Below are 26,719 nucleotides of genomic sequence, written 5' to 3'. Positions count from 1 at the left end.
CGGGAAAGGAGCGTGAAAGGGGGAAAGCGAGCGAGAGAAATCGAGGGGTTGAAAGGTTAAGAGCGCGGCGCGCGCTGATGATGTAATGGCTTTGTGCGCTGGGAGGCTGTGGGGAAGCCGCGCGAGTGGTTTTCCGCGCTTTCTGGCTATCCCTCGCCGCGTCGGGGCTGCCTCCGCCGCCGGGTCCCCGCTCGACCCTTTCTCTTCCCCTCGCGTGAGTAACCGCTTCTCCTTTCATTAAGAAAGGCCGCGAGGAGCGGCGGCGACAGCGTTTCTCGTGTGTGTGTGTGTGTGTCTGTGTCTGTGTCTGTGTCTATGGGGTGGGTGGGTGGGTGGAGGCGCCGGCGGTCGGGAGAGTGAAGTGGAAGCGCGCGCGGTCCGACGGCGAAGTTTTCTTTCCGTAACGTGGGAGGAGGGGGAGAGGAGTCAGAAGAGAACGAACTTAGGCTGGCGCTTGGAAGTCTCCTATCTCACCTTTGCTTTACCTTCATCCTATGCGATCCAAGCTTGCCTGCCTGCCTGCCTGAGACAGTAAAACTAGAGGTGTCTCTTGCCTCATCTTGAAAAGATCTGCCTATGGCAGGGATCCCCAATCTTGGCAACTTTAAGACTTCTGGACTTCAAGTCCCAGAATTCCTCAGCCAGCTTTACTGGCTGAAGAATTCTGGGAATTGAAGTCCATAAGTCTTAAAGTTGCCAAGATTGGAGACCCCTTGCCTATTTATTTATTTATTTATTTATTATATTTGTATACCGCCCATCTCCCGAAGGACTCAGGGCGGTTCACAGACAAAAAACAACAGAAAACATATAATAGATAAAAACAGCTAAAGAATAGATAGTTAAATTCAATTGATGCTCTAACTTATAAATACAAATTTAAAACCTCATTTAAACCCCTTTTTTAAAAATCCCAATTTAAAACTACATTCAGGCTAGTCCTGCTCTTCGAAACAGCAGCGTCTTCAGCTCTATGCAACGTTCGCTGCTCCCTTTTCCGAAGTTTCCCTCCTACTCCCAAAGGGAAAAAAAAGTGGTGCGGGAAGATATAAGAGTTAGATGCCATTGAGTTATCTTTTCTTTTTGGTCATTGCAAAGATGTATAGAATAGAATAGAATTTTTATTGGCCAAGTGTGATTGGACACACAAGGAATTTGTCTTGGTGCATATGCTCTCAGTATACATAAAAGAAAAGATACGTTCATCAAGGTACAACATTTACAACACAATTGATGGTCAATATATCAATATAAATTATAAGGATTGCCAGCAACAAAGTTACAGTCATACAGTCATAAGTGGAAAGAGATTGGTGATGGGAACTATGAGAAGATTAATAGTAGTGCAGATTTAGTAAATAGTTTGACAGTGTTGAGGGAATTAATTGTTTAGCAGAGTGATGGCCTTCGGGAAAAAACTGTTCTTGTGTCTAGTTGTTCTGGTGTGCAGGGCTCTATAGCGTCGTTTTGAGGGTAGGAGTTGAAACAGTTTATGTCCAGGATGTGAGGGATCTGTAAATATTTTCACGGCCCTCTTTTTGATTCATGCAGTATACAGGTCCTCAATGGAAGGCAGGTTGGTAGCAATTATTTTTTCTGCAGTTCTAATTATCCTCTGAAGTCTGTGTCTTTCTTGTTGGGTTGCAGAACCGAACCAGATAGTTATAGAGGTGCAAATGACTGACTCAATAATTCTTCTGTAGAACTGAATCTTTATTATCTTTCAGCAATAGCCAAGGTATGCATTCTGGTATACAGAGCTGAGCGTATAAACTGTTCATGCTTCTGTCTAAGTCATGATTGGCGGTTCTTGGTGCTCTCTGAGCTTGGTTGTTTTCTTACAGAAGTTTCATTACCCAACTACGAAACATCATCGGTGCTGATAGAGAGTGGGGTTTCTTCTTAAGTCAGGATACCACGGACTATCCAAGGTTCAGGTTGTTATTGTTCATTCTGTTACTATTTGAAACATGCAAGGATCAATGTGTCTTGGGGACCCCCTGACGTAAGCTGTGCTATGGCACTTTGGGGCAGAAGCATAAATAGCAAAGTGAGGCTGCTGGATTTTTATCTTTTCAGTGAAAGGATGAAAATAGAAGGGAAGGTATTGAAAAGAGCAACTAAAACTATCCTCTCTATTTTTCACTGTTGGATTTGGGCAAGAAATGTTGTGTCAAGCTTTTCCCAACCATAAATCTTCCAGGTGATTTATTCTATTCCAATAAATAACAACAGCTTACATCCTGTGACAATATCTGTAATGTGATTTAAATCACTAGTACCAAGACTTGATTTAAATCAACTCAATTTAAATCATAATTTTTAAAGAACAACTTTCATCTCTGTCCCACAGCAGCTGCTCCTCTTGCCCACTGTTGACTCACCGACAATCCCATTCACTTTAATGGGACGGCTGGTGATGTCACAGCGACACAACAAGTGAGGGACGTGACAGGCAGCAGGTGAGTAAATGCCTGCTTACAGCCGCTGCCATGATGGATCTGAAATGATAGGTACTTTTTAATATTATATAAGCTGCTTAGGTTTCAGTTTCATTTTTACTGCTTGCCCTTCATTCTCACACTTAGAGCCTTGTGTTACAGATGCATTTCTCTTCAAACAATCATAGTTTATAGTGTACATAGATTTGCAAAACAAAAGGATAAAGGAATATTTCTGGAATTTGTTTTATGATTTATTTCATGGTTACTGTGAAATAGTGTGAATGCATTAATGTTTATGCATGTTATCTCAGCTTGCAGAGATTGGATTCATTGAATGAGTTTACAAAAAATGTAAATATTGCAGAATATGCAGCCTCATGCTACATAACTCCAGCTCCATTTCATCCTGAATAAACTAAATTATTAATGTACCTTAAATACAAAACTATCTTTAGATAGATTTTTACTCCAAAAGCGTTTTATTAAAATAAATTTGATACAAAATAAAAAAATCAAATTTAAATAAAAAAACCTGATTTAAATAAAAATATATATTTTTTTTAAAAAAAAGAGATTTTTATTCACCCTGCAAAGTTGTTTGCCCTTATGGCTGACCATAAGGCGTTTCCCCCACTGCCTGGTCCCCACAAGCCTGAAAAAAAATGTGAGGGATTCCTGGGGCAGGAACCTATGCTAGGCATTCCAGGACCTTCCCCATGACCCCTTAGACAACCCATGCTCCACTTAACAACCACATCAGGAAGAGCAGGAATGGGTGGTCTTAAGTGAAATGATCATGTGGGCACTTCACATCAGTCATGATGTTTGACTATACTGGCCAGGCTCCATTGTGGTTGTTGGTCAAAGACTATCTATAGGCTTACATAGAATAGATATTTATCAAATTTTCTTAACATTTTCTGTGTCTAAACGCTAAACCAGACCAAGGAAATTCAGTTCGCCTAGGAATGGTTAGCTCTACATATTTGTTTAATGCTTTGATTATTATAATAATTTATTCTATGCCTTAAAACAGGGCATAGCAGTCTGATACTCTCCAGTATCTGGATTAAAGCTTCCATATTTCCTAGCAAATTGTGTCAGAGAGCAAGAATTTTAAGGTCCAAATCAATTGGTGAATTATCAGCTGCTGTAAACATTTAGGAGATATTACAGTCTAGAACTGTAGTGTTTCATGTCAGATTGCTTTCTGTTTCAAATGGAGGACACTGTTCAAATATAGAAAGAATAATGTTTAAATTCTTAGTTTTTAGCAATAATAAAACTCTCCTAGATTGCAAGAGAAGAGACCATATGGAACAATATTTGTAATTTTATAATTTTCTTCAGGCACACCCAGGAAATGAGCATATATTTGGCAGCAGGATATAGAGCTCTTATTTCTACATTAATTACTTATTTGTTCTTGATCAATTAGCATGTTTTGTTTTACATTAGTGGCCAGTATAAGTATTAAACTTTATTAATGCTGAGTACAAATACGTGGCTAAGCTAAAATGCCTTAGATAGATTGCAAACAATGGCTGTTATTTTATTGAATTAAATTGAAGTTTTTCGAAATTGCCATCCAAAAATATGCTAAAAAATCCCATAGAAATGATGTTAATTCTGGTATTAATGGCTGCTTATCTGGGTGTGAATTGCTGGTGAGGAGGTTGGAGTTTTTTTGTTATTTGTTTGCTTTTTAGCTTTTTTATTGTGTCTTTTGAATGGTATGTAAATATTGTTTATCTTTTTTGAGCCTGTTATTGGTTGATTTGTCTGAGTGACAAAGTTTCAGGAATTGTCTAGCGTTTGGGGATTTAACTTGGTCTAAATGCTGAAACTATGGTTAAGTCTGCCAATGTGTTGTGAAATTAAGGAGTTCTTTTAAAGATGTTTTCGAGGTGTGGCTTGTGCTGGTTGTGCTATAGTATGCTGAGTTGTTATGTACTTTTTGATAATTTTGTTTATGTTTATAAATTCATTAAAATCATTTATTTCTTGTCTTGCTGTTTTAGGTATAAAATTTAAACTTGTTTTATGAAATCAACTTTTCATCAAGTATACCTTTTTGATGCCTGGTATCTGAAACCTCCTAATTATGCCAGCAGCCACAGTAGATCACAGCCAAAGAATCTGTGAAGTGTGGGCTTGTAACCTGGATGAAGAGATGAAGAAAATTCGTCAGGTTATACGGAAGTTTAACTATGTTGCCATGGTAAGATATTGGGAATATCTTTATTTTTCTTAAGTTACAGAGGCAGTGTAAATGATTTGTAAAAGAAAAACGTAAAGGAAATAATGCATTTCTTCAAAAATAACAAAAGATTTCCATTTTATTTATTTATATACAGTATATCCTGCCTTTATTATTTTTACAAATAACTCAAGGCGGTGAACATATCCAACACACCTTCTTCCTATTTTCCCCACAACAACAACCTTGTGAGGTGAGTTGGGCTGAGGGTGAATGATTGACCCAAGTCACCCAGCTAAGGTGGTAGAATTTACAGTCTCCCACTATCTAGTTGGGTGCCTTAACCACTAGACCAAACTGTCTCCCATTACTGATTTCATTGGAAAAAAAGTTCAAAGTAATGAATAAAAATTAGTTCTGAATAGGGACATACACGTATGTTGTTTTTACAGTTCCTAGTTCTATTTGGTATGTTAATAAAATAAACTAATATTGAATAATTAGATTAATAAATAAGCTTCTTTGCATAGCTCCTGGGTTTACCCATAATGCCTGAGTTAACTGCAATACAGTAATTGGGTTCCATGTTTAGTCTTTTCTATCAAGAAAAGTATACAGAACTTTTAGAGCATCTAGCTATAAAAAGTGGTGAATTGTATTACTCTTTTAATAGTTTCCATTTTGTCTTTCACATTTATGCTTTTCAGGACACAGAATTTCCTGGTGTAGTTGCACGACCTATTGGAGAATTCAGAAGCAATGCAGACTATCAATACCAGCTACTCCGGTGTAATGTAGATTTACTTAAAATAATCCAGTTAGGGTTGACATTCATGAATGAGCAAGGTGAATACCCTCCAGGAACTTCAACATGGCAATTTAATTTTAAATTTAATTTAACGTAAGTTCTGGAACTTGGTTGTGTGTCTTTAAGTGTGTAGAGTATTTTAAAATTAAATAATTTAACTAGGTTTTTCCCCTCTGTTTTTCAATTAAGTGCAGGAAGTGTGATAAATTACACCTAAGTAAATTTGTTCAAGTTCTTAAAATTCATATAATGTTCAATCTGAGATTTATTATTAATATTATTTTAAAAACCTCTGTTGGAAGCCTAGTTGAGATAGTTAGGGTTAAACCCTTTGTATATGTGCTTGAACTTTAAATTGATGTCATTCACTGGTTTATATCAAGCAATGAACGTAAGAGTGCCAACATATGGAGGCCTTGTCATCCATTAGCTTTATTGTCAGAGAAATCTCTGGAATAGGCTGAGGTCAGAAGGAAATCTGCCAAAATCGGAGCCTTTGTGCAAGTTTTGCCGACTTCCTCCACATATTGCCAAAGTTTGTATTCTCCAGGTTTTTTTGTTCTTCATAAGATTCTCTGAATCATTTTAATTTGGTTTCTTATGGGTGTTAGGATTTCCAGGAAGGAGGAAGCATTAAGAAACGTTTGCTTCATAAGTTGATTTGTGCATCTCTGGATGAAAGTTATTGATATTAGCTGAAGTTAGCTTACATTTAGTTTATTCATTTACAATGTAGGTAGATCTTCCTAGTTGTGTGAATCTGGATAATGCACAAGACAGTAAAAAAACAACAACAACCCTGCACAGATTAAAACACAGCAAAATATATATCCCAAGGTGAACATCTATAGTCAGTTACAGCCAAAGCATGATAGAATTACCCAATATATCTTCTTCTCTCAGCGAACAACATGGTATATATTATATTTCAGTGCTATGTCATGAAAGGCTTATTAGTAGGTAATCAACAGCTCTTTGAATTGAACTCAGACAGTTGTCACTAACTAGTCCAGCTTCAAAAGTGGATTGTTCCACTAGCAGTCTGATTGCTGCATTTTGGTCAACTGCAGCTTTTGGGTCATCATCAAAGGCTATCTTACAAAAAGTGTGTTGCAGAAGTCTAGTGATCCAGCTGTCTAGTGATCAATGTCTGAGTTCCATCATCAGGCTATCCTGGTTGAAATAGACTGCAAGTGGAACACCAAGTGGAGTTGTAACTAGTGGTGGGTTTCAAATTTTTTTACTACCGGTTCTGTGGGTCTGGCTTGGTGGATGTGGCATGGCTTGGTGGGCGTGGCTTAGTGGGCGTGGCAGGGGAAGGATACTGTAAAATCTCCATTCCCACCCCGCTCCAGTGGAAGGTTACTGCAAAATCCCCATTTCCTCTCTATCAGCTGGGACTTGGAAGGCAGAGAATAGATGGGGCCAGTCAGAATTTTTACTACCGGTTCTCCAAACTACTCAAAATTTCCACTACCGGTTCTCCAGAACTGGTCAGAACCTGCTGAAACCCACCTCTGGTTGTAACACATATTCCTCTATGGTTTCTGCTTGCTGGCTAAGTCTAGTCCTCTTCCTCATCATGAACCAACTCCTACAGCAACTATATAGAATAGTTGCTGTAACTGATGATACTGAAATCTCTCTGTATGTGTGTGTGTGCGCACGCGTGTGTGCGTGCATGCCAGTGGTGAAATCCAAATTTTTTTACTACCAGTTCTGTGGGCATGGTGTGGCTTGGTGGGCGTGGCAGGGGAAGGATACTAGCAAAATCCCCATTCCCTCCCCACTCTGGAGCCAGCCAGAGGTGATGTTTGCCGGTTCTCCGAACTACTCAAAGTTTCCACTGACGATTCCCTGAACTGCTCAAAATTTCCACCATCAGTTCTCCAGAACCTGTCAGAACCTGCTGGATTTCACCCCTGGTGCATGCATATATCTAATTAGCAAAACTCTTTTACAAGAATGATTTATTAGCAGTAATATAGATTTTCTGCTTGTAATTCATTTAAAATTTGTTTGACATTAATTAACAATAGTGATTATTTTTTAATAATGCTTCTTCTAGAGAGGACATGTATGCCCAGGATTCTATAGAGCTATTAACAACATCTGGAATCCAGTTCAAAAAACATGAGGAGGAAGGAATTGAAACTCAGTACTTCGCTGAACTTCTTATGACTTCGGGTGTTGTGCTCTGTGAAGGAGTCAAGTGGCTTTCATTTCATAGGTAACCACAACATACAGAACGATTGCTGGCCTATTTTTTTTCCCCCTTTTAATGAAACCTTAAGACAAAATAATTATCTCTGCTTATTAACCTGAAGTATTAGGCTGGGTGATTTCTAGATCATTTTGTAAAGACTTTGCTGCTTTAATCTTACCTCTTCAGTTTACGCTTTGGCTCCAGTGGAAACAAATAATCTATCTTAATTTGAGGTACTAAAGTGTCAGTCATGTAGAGAGGGAGCACTGTATTTTTCTATTTTGCTTTGACAGTTTCCCAGGTCAGAGGAAGGAACAGCCACATATATCTGCCCTTTGTGTACGGTTAGCAGGTAAATGGAAACTGGAATTAGTTGATTAACATCGTTGGAAAGTCCAAATTCAGTACAGCTCTGAAGACTCTTTGATAATGCTGGTAGGGAAAATATGAAACTTTTATCTTAATTGTAATGCCAAATATCGGAAAATTAAACTTTGCTGCATGAACCTATTTTCTTACCTGGTTCCAATATTCTAGTTTTTTTTGTTTTTTCCAACCCCTAAGGCCCCCCTCCCCACCAATAGAGGTATGGCCCTTAAAGAAAATGGTTGAGACTGATGTTTGAATTATATGATTTGAAGCTTAAAGGACAGTGTAAGCATACACTCAAGATCTGAGTCATTGAGCACAATCTTGTGCTGTATATTGTAAGACCCACTTCACAATTCTTAAGCAGGAAAAAAGGAATATTCAGCTGATTAATCTATAAATATGTTAATTATTACATTAGTTGGGTTGTTGAGCATAAAGCTGCTTACTGAAGGTTGGTTTTGGCAGGGATAAATATTGGAAAGTTTTCTGGAGCAGATTACTAGCAGAGGTATTTACCTTAAAATGAATCATCTTGATCAAGATAATGTAGATGGGTGTAGCCATTCAAGCCATTCTGATGCACAGGTTTGAACATTTCAGAAATCCAGGTGCTTTGAAATGAAAAGGGTTTGTAGCAAATATTCTTAGCTTGGAGTGCCCAAAACATGTATTGTGCATCAGTTTGTTTTTAATACAGTATCCCAGTGAGGGAACAATACTTCAATACCATTAGTTGAGATTAAATTGTTCTGTTTTGAACAATTGGAAGGAATTAAATTAGCTTTTATAATGTTGATTATATAGCTGTTGATGGGGAATTATTATTGTGTAGGATTCAAAATACTGCTAGAGAAATGATAGAAAATTTATCTCAAAGGTGCTTTTTGCTTCAAAAGGCAATTGGACTGTTTTCTTCTTCCTCAAGGAAAAAACAGTCCAGTTGCCTTTTGAAGAAAAAAAGCACTTTTGAGGCATCTATGACCTGGACAACTGAGAATTGTCACAGATAGAAAATATACAATGTACAGGAGATCTGTGCTTTAGCAGTGTTGTCATTTGACTGGTTTTCAGTACATTTTACAAAGAAGTCTTCTAAGGTCTCCATTTTGATTTTAACTGTGTGCAACTCAAAAATGGAATTTTTAGTGCTGTTAGCAGACTTTGTATCGTTTGGAAGTCAATTATGTTTTTGTTCTTTAGGTTTATCAGATTAGTTAATATTTACACCTTTATCCTGGAATAACTCTGTAGCTGCTGGGCAGATCACAGCAGTATGTTTGGAGCTGGGAGAGTCCTCTTCCATAAAAGAGGAGAGATCTGTAATGGCTAATGATTTCAGTCTCTGTTAATTTTACTCTAAAGCATCATTTCCATTGGAACGGTTTTGGAGAATAGATTTACTTATAGGAGTTGGTTCCCTGCTTGTTAGATAACTCAGCTTTCAGCTGTTCTGTGGGCTTGGCTATAGCTTTGTTGCAGAAAGTGTACAATGTCTCTTCCTTCTTTTTCCCTTGATGATTGCTTAAGTCTCAAGTTTTCTCTGTTCTTTCTATATGTTGCGGGTTGCAATAAGGCAGCACAAGGCTAGTATTTAAAACAATAGATTAAGGATAAGGTGATTAAAAAGCCTCTTTTGAAGGAGTTTTTCACAGTAGCTGTTGCCTCTTTGCTATCTTAGCTCCTCCTTGTATGATAATTTTAAAACACATAAAAATTATAGTACTTTTTTGTAGTTTGTTTCATTTTCTGTCTTGCTGGAAAATGAATGTGCTTAATTGCTTTCATGTAAAACCTAGATGGCAGGTAGCAGGTAATAATTGCTACCACTGTTAGAATATGTGGATAATTGTTTTTCAAGATGGAGATGATTTGTTGTGAATAAGGTTCATTAGAATTCTCTGCAATCCTGCAGTGTTATGATGTCCACTTCTTCTAAATTCTAAGGAGTTTCTGGCTGAATAAAACAATAAAACTTTGTCACCTCTTTACTGAATACATTAAACCAATACTTGTTTCCTTTGATGTAAAACGATGTAAAGCTTTGGTTTTGGTAACTTCAGCAGTTACTAAACCGAAATGAGTCAAAAGACTGGGGGAGGTGATAAAAAACAGATTCATCTCACTTCACGAAAATGGAGGAAAACCAACAGGTTCTCCCAGGGTGCAGGTAGTAGACGGATTGATGCTAGTTAAATAAGGTAATACTGAATGCACTCTTGTGTCCAAGTCACCTGGAGCTTTATAGATAAAAACCAAAGTTTTTGAATTAGAAATGTACTGGATACCAGTGCAGGGCCATACATCAAAGTTATGTGCTCTTACTGAACCAGACCGATTAGTAAATGGTATTCGACATTCTGAAGTTTTCAAGTGGTCTCCAAGGCAGCTCCATGTAGAGCTTGTTGCAGTAGTATTGAGGGCACATGTTTTATTGATAGAGGTTTTTTAATGGTTGTTTCAGTTGAATTACTACTTAGTCATCAGTCAAAATTAGACTTTCTGTCTGTAGCCTCTGTCAACCTATTTAGGAGTTGCTGCAAGTCTAGAAGGCCCCCAGACCACAGGTCTACTCTTTAATGGATAATACTTGAGAAATAGTGAATGAATAGGAACTATGTGTTAGTTTTAGCTTGTTTCATCCTCAGAGTTCCCCTAGTTCCTTATAACCCCCAAATATCAGTACAAGATCTCCACCACATTATTGTACACAATCCAGGCTGGAGGTGATATTACAGCAACTCCATACAGTTCAGGGACCTCTCCGAAAGTATTAATGTGAATGTGAAATAATAGAGGGAACTCCAAAACACACAATGAACAGAAATTGAGCTTCTCTGAAACTATTGACTGGAACTACCCATCCAGGAAGGAATAGGTCCACTGTAAATCATGCCTTCAATATCTGACCTTCTCAGATGATCCAGTAAGATACCATGTCTGATGGTATCAAAGATTGCTGAGAAGTCTAAGAAGACCAGAAGAAGTACATTATTCCCAGAGTCATCAGCTTTAATATCTAGGCTTGAATTCTGATAGCAAAGGAACCAGATGTTTTTCTAGGGTACTTTGAGGTTAATTTCATGCCATCCGCTCAACAATACCTTCACAAAAGGTTTACTTGAGTAAAATACCTTCTTTCTGTAGTTTAATTTATTGGTTAAAAACTGTTCAAATTTGGAGGTCACAATAGTAGGCAAAACCAGCTGCCTGATAAAAAGTTACTTGGTCAGTGTGAAGGACACTTGCACTTCATTATTGTGTAAGAAAGTTATGCCCAAAGACTATAACTTTTGATTTTTCCAAAAAGTTATAATTAATTGCCAATAATAGTTAACGGTCAAAGTGTGGTGTTAGGATTTTTTGAGGCGAGAATATTGCTCTAAAGAAGACAACAGTCCATGTAAACCAGCTGGACACCAAATATCAGGGTATTCAGCTCTGAGTAGGAAAGATAGTCAGGTTTCTGTCACCAATTTTATTTCAAAAACATTTCCATCCTTCAAGAGCTAAAAAAAATTATTTGTAAAAAGATTCAATAAAAATGGAGGTAAAACTCAGCCCTGTTGGACGCTCCTTATTTTTGTAGTGAAAGTATCTATCAGATGGCCTGTTAGGAGTCACTTATATTTGCACATTCATGTGTAATTCTTATTGTCATCCCTTCAAGGTAAACCAGATCGGGAAAGATACTTAACAGAAAAAAACATTACTTTATTAAGTTAGGTTGTAGCAACAGAATTTTTCAAGTATGATTGTACTTCTCCTGAGTTTCTTCTTAGATTCCTTCTTAGGACATAATGAGTACTTATCTTTGTTTACATAACAGTTTTTAAATATTTGCTTCAAGGCTGTGGCTCTGTCTCTATATTACTAAACCCAGCAGTCTGCTATAGTTCAGAGCTTTCAGTTTGAGCTGTAACTTATGTCAGTCAATAGAACCAAAAACTGAAGGAAGATCTTCAAATGCCACATACAATTTCTTTGCAATGTTGACATGTTTGTGTATCAATAGGGCAATACAAAGCAGTGATCTAAGTTAGAATAACTGGGTCAAACTGTTCCTCAACAAGAATATTGATACTAACAACTCAATCTTCCAGTTTGTGCAGGACATGTTTGTCATAGGTTATGAGGTCAGTGAGATTAATTGCCCTACAATTAGCTGGAACACTTTAGTTACCTTTCTTAAAGAGTGGAATACAGGTAGTCCTCAACTTATGACCACAGTGGAGCCCAAAATTTCTGTTGTCAAGTGAGGCATTTGTTAAGTGAATTTTGCCCCATTTTACGACCTTTCTTGCTATAGTTGTTAAGCGAATCATCGTAGTTGATAAGTTAGTAATCTGGTTGTTAAGTGAATCTGGTTTCTCCACTGATTTTGCTTGTCAGAAGGTCACAAAAAACGATCACATGTCCTCGAAACACAATAATGGTCATAAATATGAACCAGTTGCCAAGCATCTGAATTTTGATCACGTGACTATGAGAATGCTGCAAAGGTTGTAACTGTGAAAAACCATCATAAGTCACTTTTCAGTGCTGTTGTAACTGAACAATCACTAAATGAACTGTTCTAAGTGGAGGATTACCTGTAATAATGCTTAAATTCCAGCTTTTGGGCCGATGATCTGTGAAATTTATATGATTGAAAATCTAACTAAGGATAGGATCTCGTTATTTTGGATTCTCTTTAAATAAATCCCTAGGAAGGTAATCTTCACCTGGAGTTTTGTTGGAAGGGAAGGCTTTATCAATGGTTAGACCTTTTTTTTAGGTGACTGGAGGCTATGACTCTGCATTGCTCAAGCTCTAAGATTGCATTGGTATTAGCTCAGTCATGTAAGGAAGCATGTAAGAAGTGCAAACATTGCTCCCTCTTTGACTTGGATTTCCTTGTATTCGGGATGCATGGGTCAGCAGATGGGATTTCTCTGTAGCTAAACTACTATTTACTAATCTCCAGAAAGTCAACATGTCCTTAGTTTGTAGCAAACTGTATGTTACACCAGAGCAATGTCTGGTATAATGATTTCTCTTCATTAGAGATTTTTAGTTTTCTTTTTTTTTAAATTAGCTATGATATGCTAAGCAATTTCTACTTTTTAATATTAGAATAAGTAGTTCAATGCTTTATATCGAAGCAGATTACTGACCTGAAAGTTACTCAGTTTGCAGGAAGTTTTAATCAGTCTTGTTTTCAAGCATCCTGCTATTTGGAAGCGGAGGCAGATAAGTAATAGAAATAGGTTTATTTTTACTGGTTACAGTCAAAGTTCTTAACATTGTTTTAGTGATTTTTCCTATAAAGATTACTTATTCACTTTTGAAGATTAACTATAGAAGTTAATGTAAGCATTATTAAGAACCATTAAATATACAATGTTTATTTTAATGACAATTTTGAAGAGATATATCAGAGCAAATGCATTTTGCAACTGCATACATTAATATCAGTTCCAGATGACTACATTTTACAATCTTTCTAGATAGCTGTCTACAACAGTCTGAATCCTCTTTAGGATGTAGAAATCTACTATTGACTTTTAATCACTAGCAAGAAATATACTGTATTATCTCTGCATACTATGTAGGGTATCGCTTCTTTTTTAAAAAAAATTCCCATAATAGCCTTGTCTGTGTTTTGTCAGATTAAATGAAACAGTCATCTGGTAGAGGTATATTTTACTTTGTTAAGTTTTTCTTCTTCTTTTTTTTTGTAACTTTGCTGTGAATCACGTTTACAAATACTGCACTATGAAATGTTTCTTTAAATGATATTGAATTAAAATAAATATTTGACAATTATGTATGTGGAGATGATCCCACTTTATGTAGAAAATACGGATAAGAGATACTTACTAAGCAACTTAATTTTGTAGTATGTCACCCTGATTTGGATAGCAAATAGAAATTATGATTTGCCAATTTGGAGATAATGATAAATGAAGTTTTTCTGTAAACCTAAATTCTTTGTGCAGTATGAATAAAATTAATGCATAGATTTGGAGTTCTTTCTACGCTCATGCAATATTTAAGCACCAAAGTTTTCTGTAACTTTGGAATTATATTCAAATCAATCCATACTATGTACAAAATTCTACTTATAAAATAGTCAATTGCTGTGATTTTAATGTTACAAGGAATGCATGTGAAGAGAAAGCATATATAAAATGGTTGATAAATTTCTGTTATGATCTGGAATGTTTTGCCTTCCTAATCTTAAATCTGTTTATTGCTGTTTATGATTACTTTGCAGTGGCTATGACTTTGGATATCTGATCAAGATCTTGACAAATTCCAATTTACCAGAGGAAGAGCTAGACTTCTTTGAAATACTGAGACTATTTTTCCCTGTCATTTATGATGTGAAGTACCTCATGAAGAGTTGCAAAAATCTCAAGGTAACTCCTACTGCTATATTTAGAGTTTTTTATAGGGAAAGTATACAAATTATTTTTGTCTGTTTTACTTATGGGCAGTTATAAAAGTTATGTTTAGAACCTGTTCTCATAGAGAAACCCATGCAATAGGAACCTTTTGAAAAAGAGATGCCCGTGAGAAGGATATTAATGTATCCCAGGATTTTTTAATAAAACTAATAGTTATGTTGATCCAATAACTAAGCCATAGGTTTTCTATATATTGAGAAAGAAATCATAAACCAGCTTCTGGTCTATAAACATATACTGTAGACCAATGCATTCAGACTTATGAGACACTCTTGAGATGGCTGTGAAGCTTTTGATGCAGCCACTAGCAAGGTCTCATTTCTGCCCTTGCATTCTCTTAGATAGAAGCAGAGGTGAATAAAAGGTTGCAGCTCTTTGTTATTTTATTATGGCAAGATGAAGCTAAACAGCACTGATGAGAGGAAAAGATGAGAAAAGATGATAATAGCAGTTGTTAGGTCCAAGAGAAATGAGTCAACCTTGGAAGCGGAGGCAGATAAGTAATAGAAATAGGTTTATTTTTACTGGTTACAGTCAAAGTTCTTAACATTGTTTTAGTGATTTTTGCTATAAAGATTACTTATTCACTTTTGAAGATTAACTATAGAAGTTAATGTAAGCATTATTAAGAACCATTAAATATACAATGTTTATTTTAATGACAATTTTGAAGAGATATATCAGAGCAAATGCATTTTGCAACTGCATACATTAATATCAGTTCCAGATGACTTAAGAACCATTAAATATACAATGTTTATTTTAATGACAATTTTGAAGAGATATCTTTTCATCTCAAGGTTTTATCCAATGCTCTTTCATTAATTAAATTTCATTTCTTTAGCAGTTCTACAATTGAGTAAGCATATAGTTTATCAACTTGTCAGTTAACAGTGTACAATCAGAAGTATTGAACATATTAAAACATAGAGGACAGATATAATCCCAAATCCTTCACCTATTTCTCTGTACAGAAGTCAGTTGGGCTACTAACTGGCTTGTTTTGTTAGCTTGGCATCTAGAGGCAAGCCATCTGAAGACAAATACATGGAGGCATGAAGGACAAACAGCCAAAAGTATGATTGTTGCTGTGGTTTTTACAAACATAAGGAAAGAAAAAATCTGCATACCAACTGCTATTGAGATGACTTGAAGCAAAGGCTGGTTTAATATAAAAAGAATCAACATGTTTTTGTAAGCAAAGAAATCAGAGATAAATTGACTTTTGACTATGATGTAACTAAATCCTAGTTTTACAGATAACTGGTCACCAGTGATAATATTGATGAGCCAGATGTGAACATCATTATTCAGGGAATCTATAGTTACTGCCATGTGTTGTTTGGAGGCAGTGGATATTACTTTAAAAAAAATCTAAAAATCTTCAGTAAGGCAAGGCTTGTGGGGTAGGTTCATAAACCAGCCATATCTATTACATGGAATTATCATTGGAGAAGATGATGAATAGACAGATCAGAATATTCACATTTCTGCTTTTTCATACTTTGAATGTCATTTGTCATTTTGATTTCCATGATTATTCTTATTAAATACATTGAAAGTTCATGTTTTAAATATAGTTTTATAATGAAAACTAGGAGTCCACCTGTATTAAAAGGTTAAATATTGTAAATACTCAAAACTGTCTTCAGATTATCCTTTTTTCTGTTGAGTATTTGGATCTAGTTTTTTCCTACAAAATAAATTGATAGTTGGCTATCAAGTAACTTCATTATAGCTTGTCACCTTTTAAATTGCTTGTGAAAATTGTGAACAGGTAACTTAAGGAAGCTTAGTTCTAGGGAAGAAGATGCAAATTATTAGCAAGCTGGAGTAAGTGCTACATTTTGTTTAGTTTTTATTTCCTGCCTTTTTATGTCCTGCCTTTCATTTTTATTATTATTATTTTTCACAATAGCAATAACATTTAGACTTATATATACCGTTTCACAGTGCTTTCTAGCCCTCTTTGAGCGGTTTATAGAGTCAGCATATTGCCCCCAACAGTCTGGGTCCTCATTTTACCAACCTTGGAAGGATGGAAAGCTGAGCCTGGTGAGATTTGAACTGTTAAATTGTAGGCAGCCAGCAGGCAACAGAAGGAGTATGCAGTACTGGTTTCTAACCACTTTGCCACCTCGGCATTCATAACTTCCTCCATTTTTCACCCACAACTTTGAGCAAGTCAATCTTTCCCAGCTGGAATTCATCCGGTGAGATGAAGGTGTATATATACCTCGGTCTATTTAGTGCCTTAGGATTCCAAACCCCTTGAATTCTGTCTCCTTTTCGAATCCACCACACACATACAGTTTCTTCTCTGCTCCACCAGCCCTGGTTTATCCTGTATTCTGTGTTCTTCTGTTTCAATTTAAAACTGTCTTAATTCCCATCACTGCTATTCAAACACGGTGGAAATGCATGAGATAATGAACGTATGTGTAATAAAAGAGGGCAACATTATATATGCAAATATTATTCATTGGTAATGTCACCTAAATACTCTTATTTAGTTTAAGGATTGAAAATATTTTTTTTAAAAAAACCTTTGTTTGCCTTGCTCATTTTTACTCATCCTTCAAAATGTTTTGACAGTTCCCATCATAAAAAATTCCCACAGCATGTGTTTATTTTTGAACCATATAGGATTTAATCTATATATATTTTGAAAGAGGTAGTGGATTTTTTCTTTTTTTAAGGAGAAATACGAAGCAGTTCTCTGTTAACAGCTCATATTGCAATTTGAAATTTCTGCTATGCAAAGAAGGGAGTAGGAGTTTCTGAACTTGGCCACACCAAATGTAAAAGGTTTAAGCAGAAGACCAGGGACTTCTAACAGTTTTGCCCTGTTTTACATACTAAGCCCAAACTGGATAGTACTTTTATAATAAGCTACAGTTGTAAAGGAAGAAGGCGCTGAGGAAAGTTTATCTGGCTTAATTTTATTGTGCGTATACTAAACTAGACTATGACAGTCATACTACATGAAGATTAGACTCTCATAGCATAAACTTTTCTTAATGTAAGGTATTAATTCTGTTTTTCTATTCACTGGATTATTTCAGTTAATCAGTTTGATTAGGGGTCCTTTTTTAAAGGGATTAGCTTGAATGAATAATGAATTCCATTATTAATTGCTAGAAATAGACAACACAATACATGGCATCCTTACTTCTTCCAAATGGGAAACATGCATATGCTGTGTAATCAGTGACAGGCCATCTTTTCACAGGTTCCTTTTCCAGGGCTTTTTAAGAGCTTGAGGAATTTTCATTTTTCACCGCCACTGCCCTCCCTCAGGATTTCGCCCTCTTAAAGCTAATGCTTCAACAATTTAAAACTCAGCCACACTTCTGCAAGCAGGAGTATAAATTGTAGATGCTTGTACACATTTAGCATCAAATTGAAAAAAATCAGGAATATTTGGAACCCATCAAATTTCCAAAGTTGTTTTGATAACATTTAAACCATCCAGAGTTGTTTGACAGTGAGATGGGTGGAATATAAATTCAAATAAATAAATGTCCACTGCGATGTACACACTTTACAGCACTCCCTATCAAAATAAATGCTGCTTTTAGCTGTTAGAGTTTCTCACCCTTATATACAGTTGTGCTTATTTTTTAACATTTGATTTTTTTTCCTCATCTCCTGTCTTGATGAACAACTTGTAAGCAAAGTGGGAAGATAGGTGGGAAATTGGTTTGAAAGTACTTTTTGTATATAGGCAGTCCTCAACATACAACAGTTTGTTTAGTGATGGTTCAAAATTACAACGGAACTGAAAAAAGTGCCTTTCCCTGGTGGGAAGGCTTGAATTATAATAAACAAGGGGTCTGAAGACCTTTGCTGTCATAATTTGCTATGGTGTTGAAGAACATGTGACTGGGACTATGATTTAACCTAAAAGTATAGCTCTTCAAATTGTTTGCTCATATAGGTGGATCGTGGAAAGTAATGCTATTATCTGCTGTCATATTTTCAACTATTCTAATTATGCTGCAATCTTCCTTTTCAGGGTGGATTACAAGAAGTTGCTGAGCAGTTAGAGTTGGAAAGGATAGGTCCTCAGCATCAAGCAGGATCTGATTCTCTACTAACAGGCATGGCCTTCTTCAAAATGAGAGAGGTAAAGGGATATACTCTATGTGTGTGTGTGTATGTATGAATGTATTATAATGATGGCGCTGAAGGAGGGGACTTAGGATGGGTCGTAGTTACAGCTGTCATAGCAGTCATGTGATTGCAATTTGGGTACTTGGCAACTGCTTGCAATTATGATATCACAGTGTCTCACACTGCTGACTTCTGATAAGTAAAATCAATGGGGAAACTGGCAGGAGGTTGCAAATGATGATCATGTGACTATGAGATGCTTCAGTTGTGTGAGATTTGCCTTATGACAGCAACTAGAACTTGATGCATCTGCCTGCCTAAATCAGCAAGGTCAGGAAATAATTGCATTTTACAATCACATTGCTCAGTACTGTTGTTGGTCTCAGTTACCATTATTGACGACTACCTGTATTTTGATTATTAGATTAATAGTAATGGCAAATTAGATTATAACTTAATTTTGATTTAATTAACATTATAATTAATAGTAAATTAAAGTAGGCCATACTAGATCCATATTTACTTCCAAGGTGAACTTCAAGTGATGCTTCTAAACTTTAAAGCCTTAATGGGCTTAGTATTACATTGCTTCATAGCAGTCTATTTGAGGATTAAACTTGATGACAAAGTGAACTATGAATGAGTGTGAGCATGAGAAGCAGTGACTATTCTGATAGTTACAGTTGAGTGATCACTGAAGAATTGTGCCCCTAAGTGCTTTCATAGAAACCACTGACATTTTATTCTAGTAGGCTTTTCATTTGTAAAGCCTACTTTGCTTTTGACAGTTCTAATTTGTAAGATCTTTATATTTTTCTGCTTTTGGTTTTGTGTTCAGCTAAATGACATTCCATCTTTGATTGATCTTGAAAAGCTAAGCAAGAGGTAGCGTCATTAGTAGGAGAGACACCAAAATATAGCATCTAAGCTGCTGTTGGCAAGACAGAGAAATTTTAAGTTTTAAAAAAGAACCTTGAAAGAAAATAATGACAAGCAATTTGTATTGTGGCAAGAAAGCCATACAGATGTGTCTTTACCTCTTTTCCTTTTGTTTTTTGTTTCGTATGCATTATGTTACTCTTGTTAAGATCTGATTTATGTGGCAGGGAAATGATTGTGACTTATCCTTTTCTCAATACACTTCAAGAAATATAAGCTGTGGGAGATATATTTTATTTAAATTTTATATTTGATCTGAGAACAATATTTTTTGATACAGGTAGCAGTGCCTCCAAAAATGGGAGAATAATAATAATTTGTCCTTTAAATTTTCTTTAGATGTTCTTCGAAGATCACATTGATGATGCCAAGTACTGTGGTCATTTGTATGGTCTTGGTTCTGGTTCATCTTATGTACAGAATGGAACAGGAAATGCATATGAAGAAGAAGCCAACAAACAATCATGACATGAAATGAGAAGGCACTTTTTCTAAGCTCAATATGGTTGTACATAGGTTTTATCTCTGGTTGAATTCCTTGGACAATAAGGCATTCTTTTCCTCTTTATCAGCACACTTTTCTCTTGCTTTTGTATGTACTAACCCTGACTGTTCCTGTTCCAATCCTTTGACCTTGATATATAGGCATTTCTGGATTAAATGTTGCCATGTACCTTGCCCATCTGTACAGAAGCACGTGTAGGAACAGTGTGGTAGATAGAAGAGGAAAGCTAAAATGATAATGACATTTCTAGTAAACTTTAACTGGCCTTTGTATTGGTTTATTATCCCTGCCCTTTCCCCTCAAACCTGGGCAAGCGCTGATTGTAATCAATTTCCCCATTGGATGTTAATCCCTTCCAATGTACCGGGGTTTTAGTTATTCATAATTGTGGACCATCACATTTGCACTTTAGAAGAGTGACTCTGAGTCAGATCCTCTGTTTTATCTGAAGTTCTGAATATTCTTCCCTGACAATACAAAAAGGGTTCATCTGCCAGTATTGCTTCTTCCAGGTCTCAAATACATTGAACAAAGCCACATTCATTGCCTAATCTCTCTTCAAATTTACAGGTATCTTAGCAGCCACTATAAAATTGCTGTTTCGTCTTCCAAAGATTCCCGCCAGCTCTCTGATGGAAGCAACTAGGTGGAATCATGAGGAATCTCTCAAGGATATTTTCTTGAATTGAGAGTCTCTTTCATGGGGCCTAAATTAGCTGGGCAGTTTTTATGAGGTGTGATTAGGAGAACTTTGTGTATTCTCCTCCATTTAAAGCAAGCTCTATAGCAGCCTTTTCCTCTATGTTGCAGCCTTCAGGTTTATTGGACTATAACTTCTAAAACGTGTGGAATATATAGAAGTTGATAGCCAAATATTTAAAGGTCACCGACTTGGGGTGGAATTGGGGTGCTGCTTTGCAGCCTTATGGAAGGTGTGTGTATCCTTTTATGCGTTTGTGTCTGAAAGGAATAATTGTAAGATGAAATGCTGCAGTTAAAGTAATTTAAAATTGTAATCCATTTCCTTATTCCCGTTCCAATGAGTTATGGCCTAAATACTTTTCTATTTTAAAATATTAATTTATTGTCTACATAAATGGATGAACACAATATAAGTAAGAGATCCAAAGATAAATAGGAAGATATGTCCTTTTTGGGAGCTGCAACACAAGACATTTGTTGTCAAACAACAAATTTATTTGTACCTAATAAAGTTACCTAAGGCTTCTAAGGCTAGTTTATTTTTTGAGTCTATCTTAGCAGTATATTTTATAGGCGTTTTACTAAAGAACCACAAAGTACTTTCCTGACCATGCAGAGCAGGCTCTTAAAAAGCAATTGTGAAGGAAGACTTTTATTAGTATGGAATAGCTAAATCGTATCCTGAAATGATAGAGTGCTGATGGCAGCATTTGTCATGTCATCTACACTGAAAATCAGTGGGAGTAAATCTTAATGTACAGCAAATTGATATACCTACCATGTACTTTAATATGTTTCCCTTTATCCTCATAAAGTTACAATAATGTAACTGGGCAGTCCTTTTTCTTTTAAGGAAAAATTACAAAGATATTTGCATAAGAGGGTATTTGTTTTTAAAGCTTTTGTAAATAAAGGCTTCAATAATGTTTTCTTACATACTTAAGAGACTTGTGGTTTTGATTTGAAACCCCACCGGCATGTCTGTGTACCTGTCTAGCCTCTTACATCTTTGTCATCTTAATTCAGTGTGGTCTGTTAGTTGTACTTTGGCTGCTCAAAGTATCATCACTATAGTCACTTTAGAGTGCTCAAAATGTGGTTGAATATAGCAAGAGCAAATAGTTGATTTCCATGTTTGTGAAGAACTGGCTATAATGTGTTTGCTGCTCATCAATGAGGGGGAAGGACCTGAAAGTCAAATGTTGTGCTCAGGTGTAATTTCTCATTCAGTAGCAATAACCTGCCTTACTAAGAAGCTTACTTGAATTTATACAGTCTAGCAAGTAGGTGAGAAGGTTAACATGCCATCAGATATTTTTTAAAGACTAAATATTGTTTTTCATGTATTTTGTCGGCAGCTTACAGAACCTAATAACTGCTGCTTGTGATTTGCCAAGTGGACAAAAACTCAACTATGCTGTAAACATAGCAGCTCTGTAGTTAGTATTCCTGCTGCTGGGAGATTTGTATATTTAAGTTCAAGTAATGACTGAATTATTTTATACCAGGTTGACAATAGACTGTGCCTTGATGAAGTACTAATCATAAATGCCTCTTGTCCATCACACTGTTGAAAAAAACTCACTGAATTCCACACAAATCAATATCTGAACTATACTATATTGGACTTATTTTATCATGAGGTAAATAATAGTGGATTTTTTCACTGACCATACCTTTAATGATGTTGGCAATGGAATTATTTACTGATATTTTGTACGAAAGCAAGGAGAAAATGAAATAAACTCATAATTCATACAATGGAACTTAGCTGCAAATATTTCACAAGGCTGTTGAATAAAATGAGAAGTAAGCTGCCTCAAAGAGCATCCTTCAGTTGTCATCCCTTTCAGGAACCATAATGAGTTAAAATAGCTTCTTGTTGCTCTTATAAGAACTTTCATTTACAGAGGGCTGAGGCTTTTTTTGTTTATGCATTGTGAGACTGCCATACCTCTATTCCTTATGGGCCACAATGGGACCCTTTCAGATTAAAGGGGGTATTTTAAAAAAGTGTACACTACAAGGACAGATCTGAAAATGAGCATGATGGCTAATTGAGGTTGAATCCTACTCACTTTGTGTCAGTCTTATTGTTCCTTCATAATCTGAAACAATACAATTTAGACATGTGTAGTTTGCATAATGGATATAATATACTGTGTAGCATGAATTTACAAGCTTCCAACTTCTGGTTCTGCCACTTTTCTCAAAATGCTGATCCAACTTTGGCCATGGGCTGTATTAACCTTTCCTTTGGAAGCTCTGTAATGTGGTATGTCATGGCTCCAACTTTTACTTCCAATTATGTTACATTGAGATTTACTCTGGGATGAGTCATAGCCTTTGTGTTCTGTAATATATATTAAGCTTCCTTGCTTCTCTACTTGAATATGTTTTGCTCTGGGATTCAAGTGGGGTAGATTCTGCAGTGAGTCGTTCAGTTATTGCTCCCCTTAAGTTTTATGTGCTGAGAAAATTGGCAGATGTTTCACTGGCTGTATAGCTTCTAAACCAGCAGAAGAGCTGACTTAACATAAGTCAACAAAACCAATGCTTTATTGCTCATGCACTTTTCACATTTAAACCATGACTGGTTTGCTTGAAAGAGTTTAATTTTTCCCCAGAAGTTAACATAATACAAAAATACGCAATATGTTTTTGCTGAATACAAAAAGAAGCACTCCTACACTTGGTAAGACCTGCACTTTTATGTGCAATCTGGCATTAGGCTAATACTTGAGAATATTTTCAGTATGGGAATGTTAAATTTTAAAAAAGTTATTTAGATTTGAAAATTTGCCATTATTAAACGAAATAGGAAATCATACACAAACATAAAAGCCATGAAGGGCATAAATAACAGAACAGTTAAATCTATATCTTTGAACACCGATTCCTTGTAGATGAAATTGGTCTAATCCAGGGGTCTGCAACCTTAAACACTTAAAAGAGCCATTTGTACCCATTTCCCACAGAAAACACCGGGAGCCACAAAACCTGGGTGGACGTGGCCAACTCAACACTCCCACCCAGTCACATGACCACCACCCCCAGCCATGCCAGCCATGGTGTTTTCTGTGGAAAATGGGTCTCTCTCTCTCTCCCTCCCCCTCCCTTTCATTGGTTTTTCTTTTTTTCTCTCCCTCTTTTTTCTTTCTTTCTTCCATTCTCTCCTCCTCCTCTCATTTGTTTCCCTCTTTTCCCTTTCTCTCTCCTCCGCCTCTCATTTTTTATCCTCTCTTTCTCTCACTCCATTTTCTCATTTCTTTTTTCCCCCTTCTCTCTCCCATTTCTCTCTCCCTCATTTGTTTTTCTTTTTCTTCTCCCTCTCATCCTTCTCTCTCTCCGTCCACCATTCTCTCTTTTTTCTTTCTTTTTCGCCCCTTTTCTTTTTCTCATCTCTCTCTCGCACACGTGCACGCAAGCAGGATACCCTCCTAAGCCGGAATCATGGTGACTACTACTACTGCTGCCACCACTACACACCTGCTGCCGCCACTGCACACTCAGGTGAGTAGCCAGCCGTGCTGTGCAGGACAGCCGGAGCTCTTCCCTCCCTGCATCCAGCAGTGGCGGCTGCTCCTCCCTATTCCCCTCCTTCCTGAGCTGGCACGAAGGGGACCGTGGCTGGTGCTGAGCTGCTCATGAAGGATGCAGAATCACAAAAAGCCAGTTGCGGGCAGTGCGCAGAAAACGCTAGGGGTGCTTTAGCTGCGTGGCTCTGCAGAGAGGCTTGTGCCTTCTCAGGGCGGAGAGCAGGTCATGTGACCCGGTCGGTGGGGAACTGCAGGAGAGAGGTCAAAGAGCCACATGCGGTTCTGGAGCCACAGGTTGCCGACAAGCGGTCTAATCCGAGTACCCTGAGGATTTTAAACTACTAAAATTTGCAGCAGTGATTACAGTAATTGTCTCCAAATACAGCAAATGTTACATAATTGAACTTTATTTGATAGTCATGTCAAATACTATAATAATATAGTAATTATGTCAGTGAAGTTAGCTTGGTGTGCAGCAAATGGACATTTTCTTGTTTTCATCAACTCTCAGCATTGGATTTGATGTTTAGGATGCACAAAACTGGGCTTGTTTAGGTGTCCAAAAGAATTAAAAGAATTAAAAGATGATTCCATTTCAAGGCTAATCTGATCGTTATGACACTGCCCTTTTATTTCTTCAAGGTTATCTTCAAACAGCACTACATTAGGCACAGTACTAATAAAAAGTATTTATTCCCCTTAGATTTGGAGATAAATTTCACTCTATCCCTTTCTGCACTGTTTGAATGTCTTTTTTGTGCACATTTTTTTGAGAGCCATGATTACGGTTTCTGGATTAACAACAAAACAATGGTCTTGACAGTCATAACAAGCATGAGAATTGAAGTGTACAAACTTCCCACCATGGAAGATTCCATCCCCCCAGAGGGTTCCAGAAATCATTTGATTTTAGAAAAGTGTTCAGTCTTGAATCTTGAACAGGCTGGTTCCATTTAAAGAAGTTGGCTTCTGTTTTGCAAACTGAAGGTGGAATTCGACTTGCATTACTCTATGAGCAACGTATGAATTTTTAAAAACTACGACTTCAAAACCTATGTAAAACTGGAATATTCCATGTTGATTCCAACTGTGTTCTATTCTTTTGTTTTTAAATGGTATAGCACGTCTGATAGTTATGCAGAAAGACAAACTGAAGAATGTTGCTGTTATAGTATGATAACTAAATCCTGATACCTATAGGAATACATATTTTTCTTAAAAATAAAATTTACTCAAGCATTCTGAGCTCTTCTGGATAAAGTATCATTTACAGGTGAAATAATAACATGGATATTAAGTCTTTGCAAGACTTCTCATGTTCCAGTGACCAATGAAATATGTCAGAGGTCTTCAAACTTGGCAGCATTAAGACTTGTGGACTTCAACTCCCAGAATTCTTCAGCCAGCATAGCCACAAGTCTTAAAGCTGCCAAGTTTGAAGACCTCTGAAATATGCCTTTAGAAAAGTACCTTGGGCTAGTGGATAGATCTCTAATGCCCATAATTTACTTTCAAAAAAATTCCTATTTCAGATAATTGAAAAACTATTTGGGAATGATAATTGATTTTTTCCTGAAAATAAGAGAAAATTAATATTTTAAGAAATTAAAATATAGTATATTGCTATGTTCATATACATGTTCCAAAGGACATACTACTACTTGAGCTGAATTGCCTATTAGATGTATACAATGTGTTTATATTTTTATATATGATTTGCAATTTTCCAAATTCTAGCTTAACACAGCTTTTATTGTTCAATCTGTTTGTATGAGAAAGCTACTAGGTGGTATCAGTAACTGATCTTGTATAGACTGGTGTGATCTGTCATAGAAATATGGTAGCAGTTTGCATTTTTAGAGATGAAAGATTGTTTTTTTCAACTGTAGCATTGGCCACTAACAAAGGTACCTTTCACAAAGGTAACTGCTTAGTTTTGTCTGTGTGCAGTTAACTAATGTCTACATTTATGGATTTTAATTCATTTTTATAACAGTGCACAATGAGTCCTTTTAGAAATCAGACAAAATTATGATTAAAACATTATTTTCAGTCGATAGTATTGTCATCTAGCTGCAATTTTGCTGTGGAAATTTTGTACTTGCTATGGTTTTATCAAAACGTACTGTTGATAATTAACAGTATTCAGAGTTTGAATACTGATATGAAAGGTGCAGGAAGAGTTAAGGAAAATGCAGTTGGAACATAATTATTTGTTCAGGTAGTCCTCGACTTAGAAACATAATGTAGCCTGCCCACCATAGTTGTAAGTTGTAATAGCTATAAAATGGATTAATCATTTATCAACCCAATTTTACAACCCTTTTTTTGGCAGTCATTAAGTGAACATATTGCTTATGGAACAAATACTACAGTTGTTAAGTGAGCCAATAGCTCACTATGGGTGTGGTGTTCAGCAAAATTGCTGTAAAATGTCAT

At 36.4% G+C, this 26,719-nt stretch overlaps 1 protein-coding gene across 6 annotated transcripts; it reads left to right on the top strand.

Moving 5' to 3' along the window:
* The first annotated feature begins 67 nt into the window (after positions 1-67).
* Positions 68-21,679, top strand: CNOT7 (CCR4-NOT transcription complex subunit 7). 6 transcript variants are annotated; one of them, XM_058192010.1, is made up of 9 exons: positions 114-214; positions 2,354-2,513; positions 4,466-4,665; positions 4,802-4,897; positions 5,352-5,545; positions 7,521-7,682; positions 14,287-14,431; positions 18,498-18,608; positions 19,874-21,679. In XM_058192010.1, the coding sequence occupies exons 3-9, from the start codon at positions 4,549-4,551 to the stop codon at positions 20,000-20,002; spliced, it is 954 nt and encodes a 317-aa protein (XP_058047993.1). In that variant the 5' UTR covers positions 114-214; positions 2,354-2,513; positions 4,466-4,548; the 3' UTR covers positions 20,003-21,679. The 6 variants fall into 6 exon arrangements, with proteins under 6 accessions (XP_058047995.1, XP_058047997.1, XP_058047992.1 ...); XM_058192009.1 differs by lacking the exon at positions 2,354-2,513 and having other exon boundaries at positions 69-214; XM_058192012.1 differs by lacking the exons at positions 2,354-2,513; positions 7,521-7,682 and having other exon boundaries at positions 68-214.
* Positions 21,680-26,719: the final 5,040 nt, after the last annotated feature.

The sequence above is a fragment of the Ahaetulla prasina genome, chromosome 8 (genome assembly GCF_028640845.1).
Source record: "Ahaetulla prasina isolate Xishuangbanna chromosome 8, ASM2864084v1, whole genome shotgun sequence".
Taxonomy (NCBI): Eukaryota; Metazoa; Chordata; class Lepidosauria; order Squamata; family Colubridae; genus Ahaetulla; species Ahaetulla prasina.
Note: the sequence above shows the minus strand (reverse complement) of the source record. Positions and strands in the feature narration are given on the sequence as shown.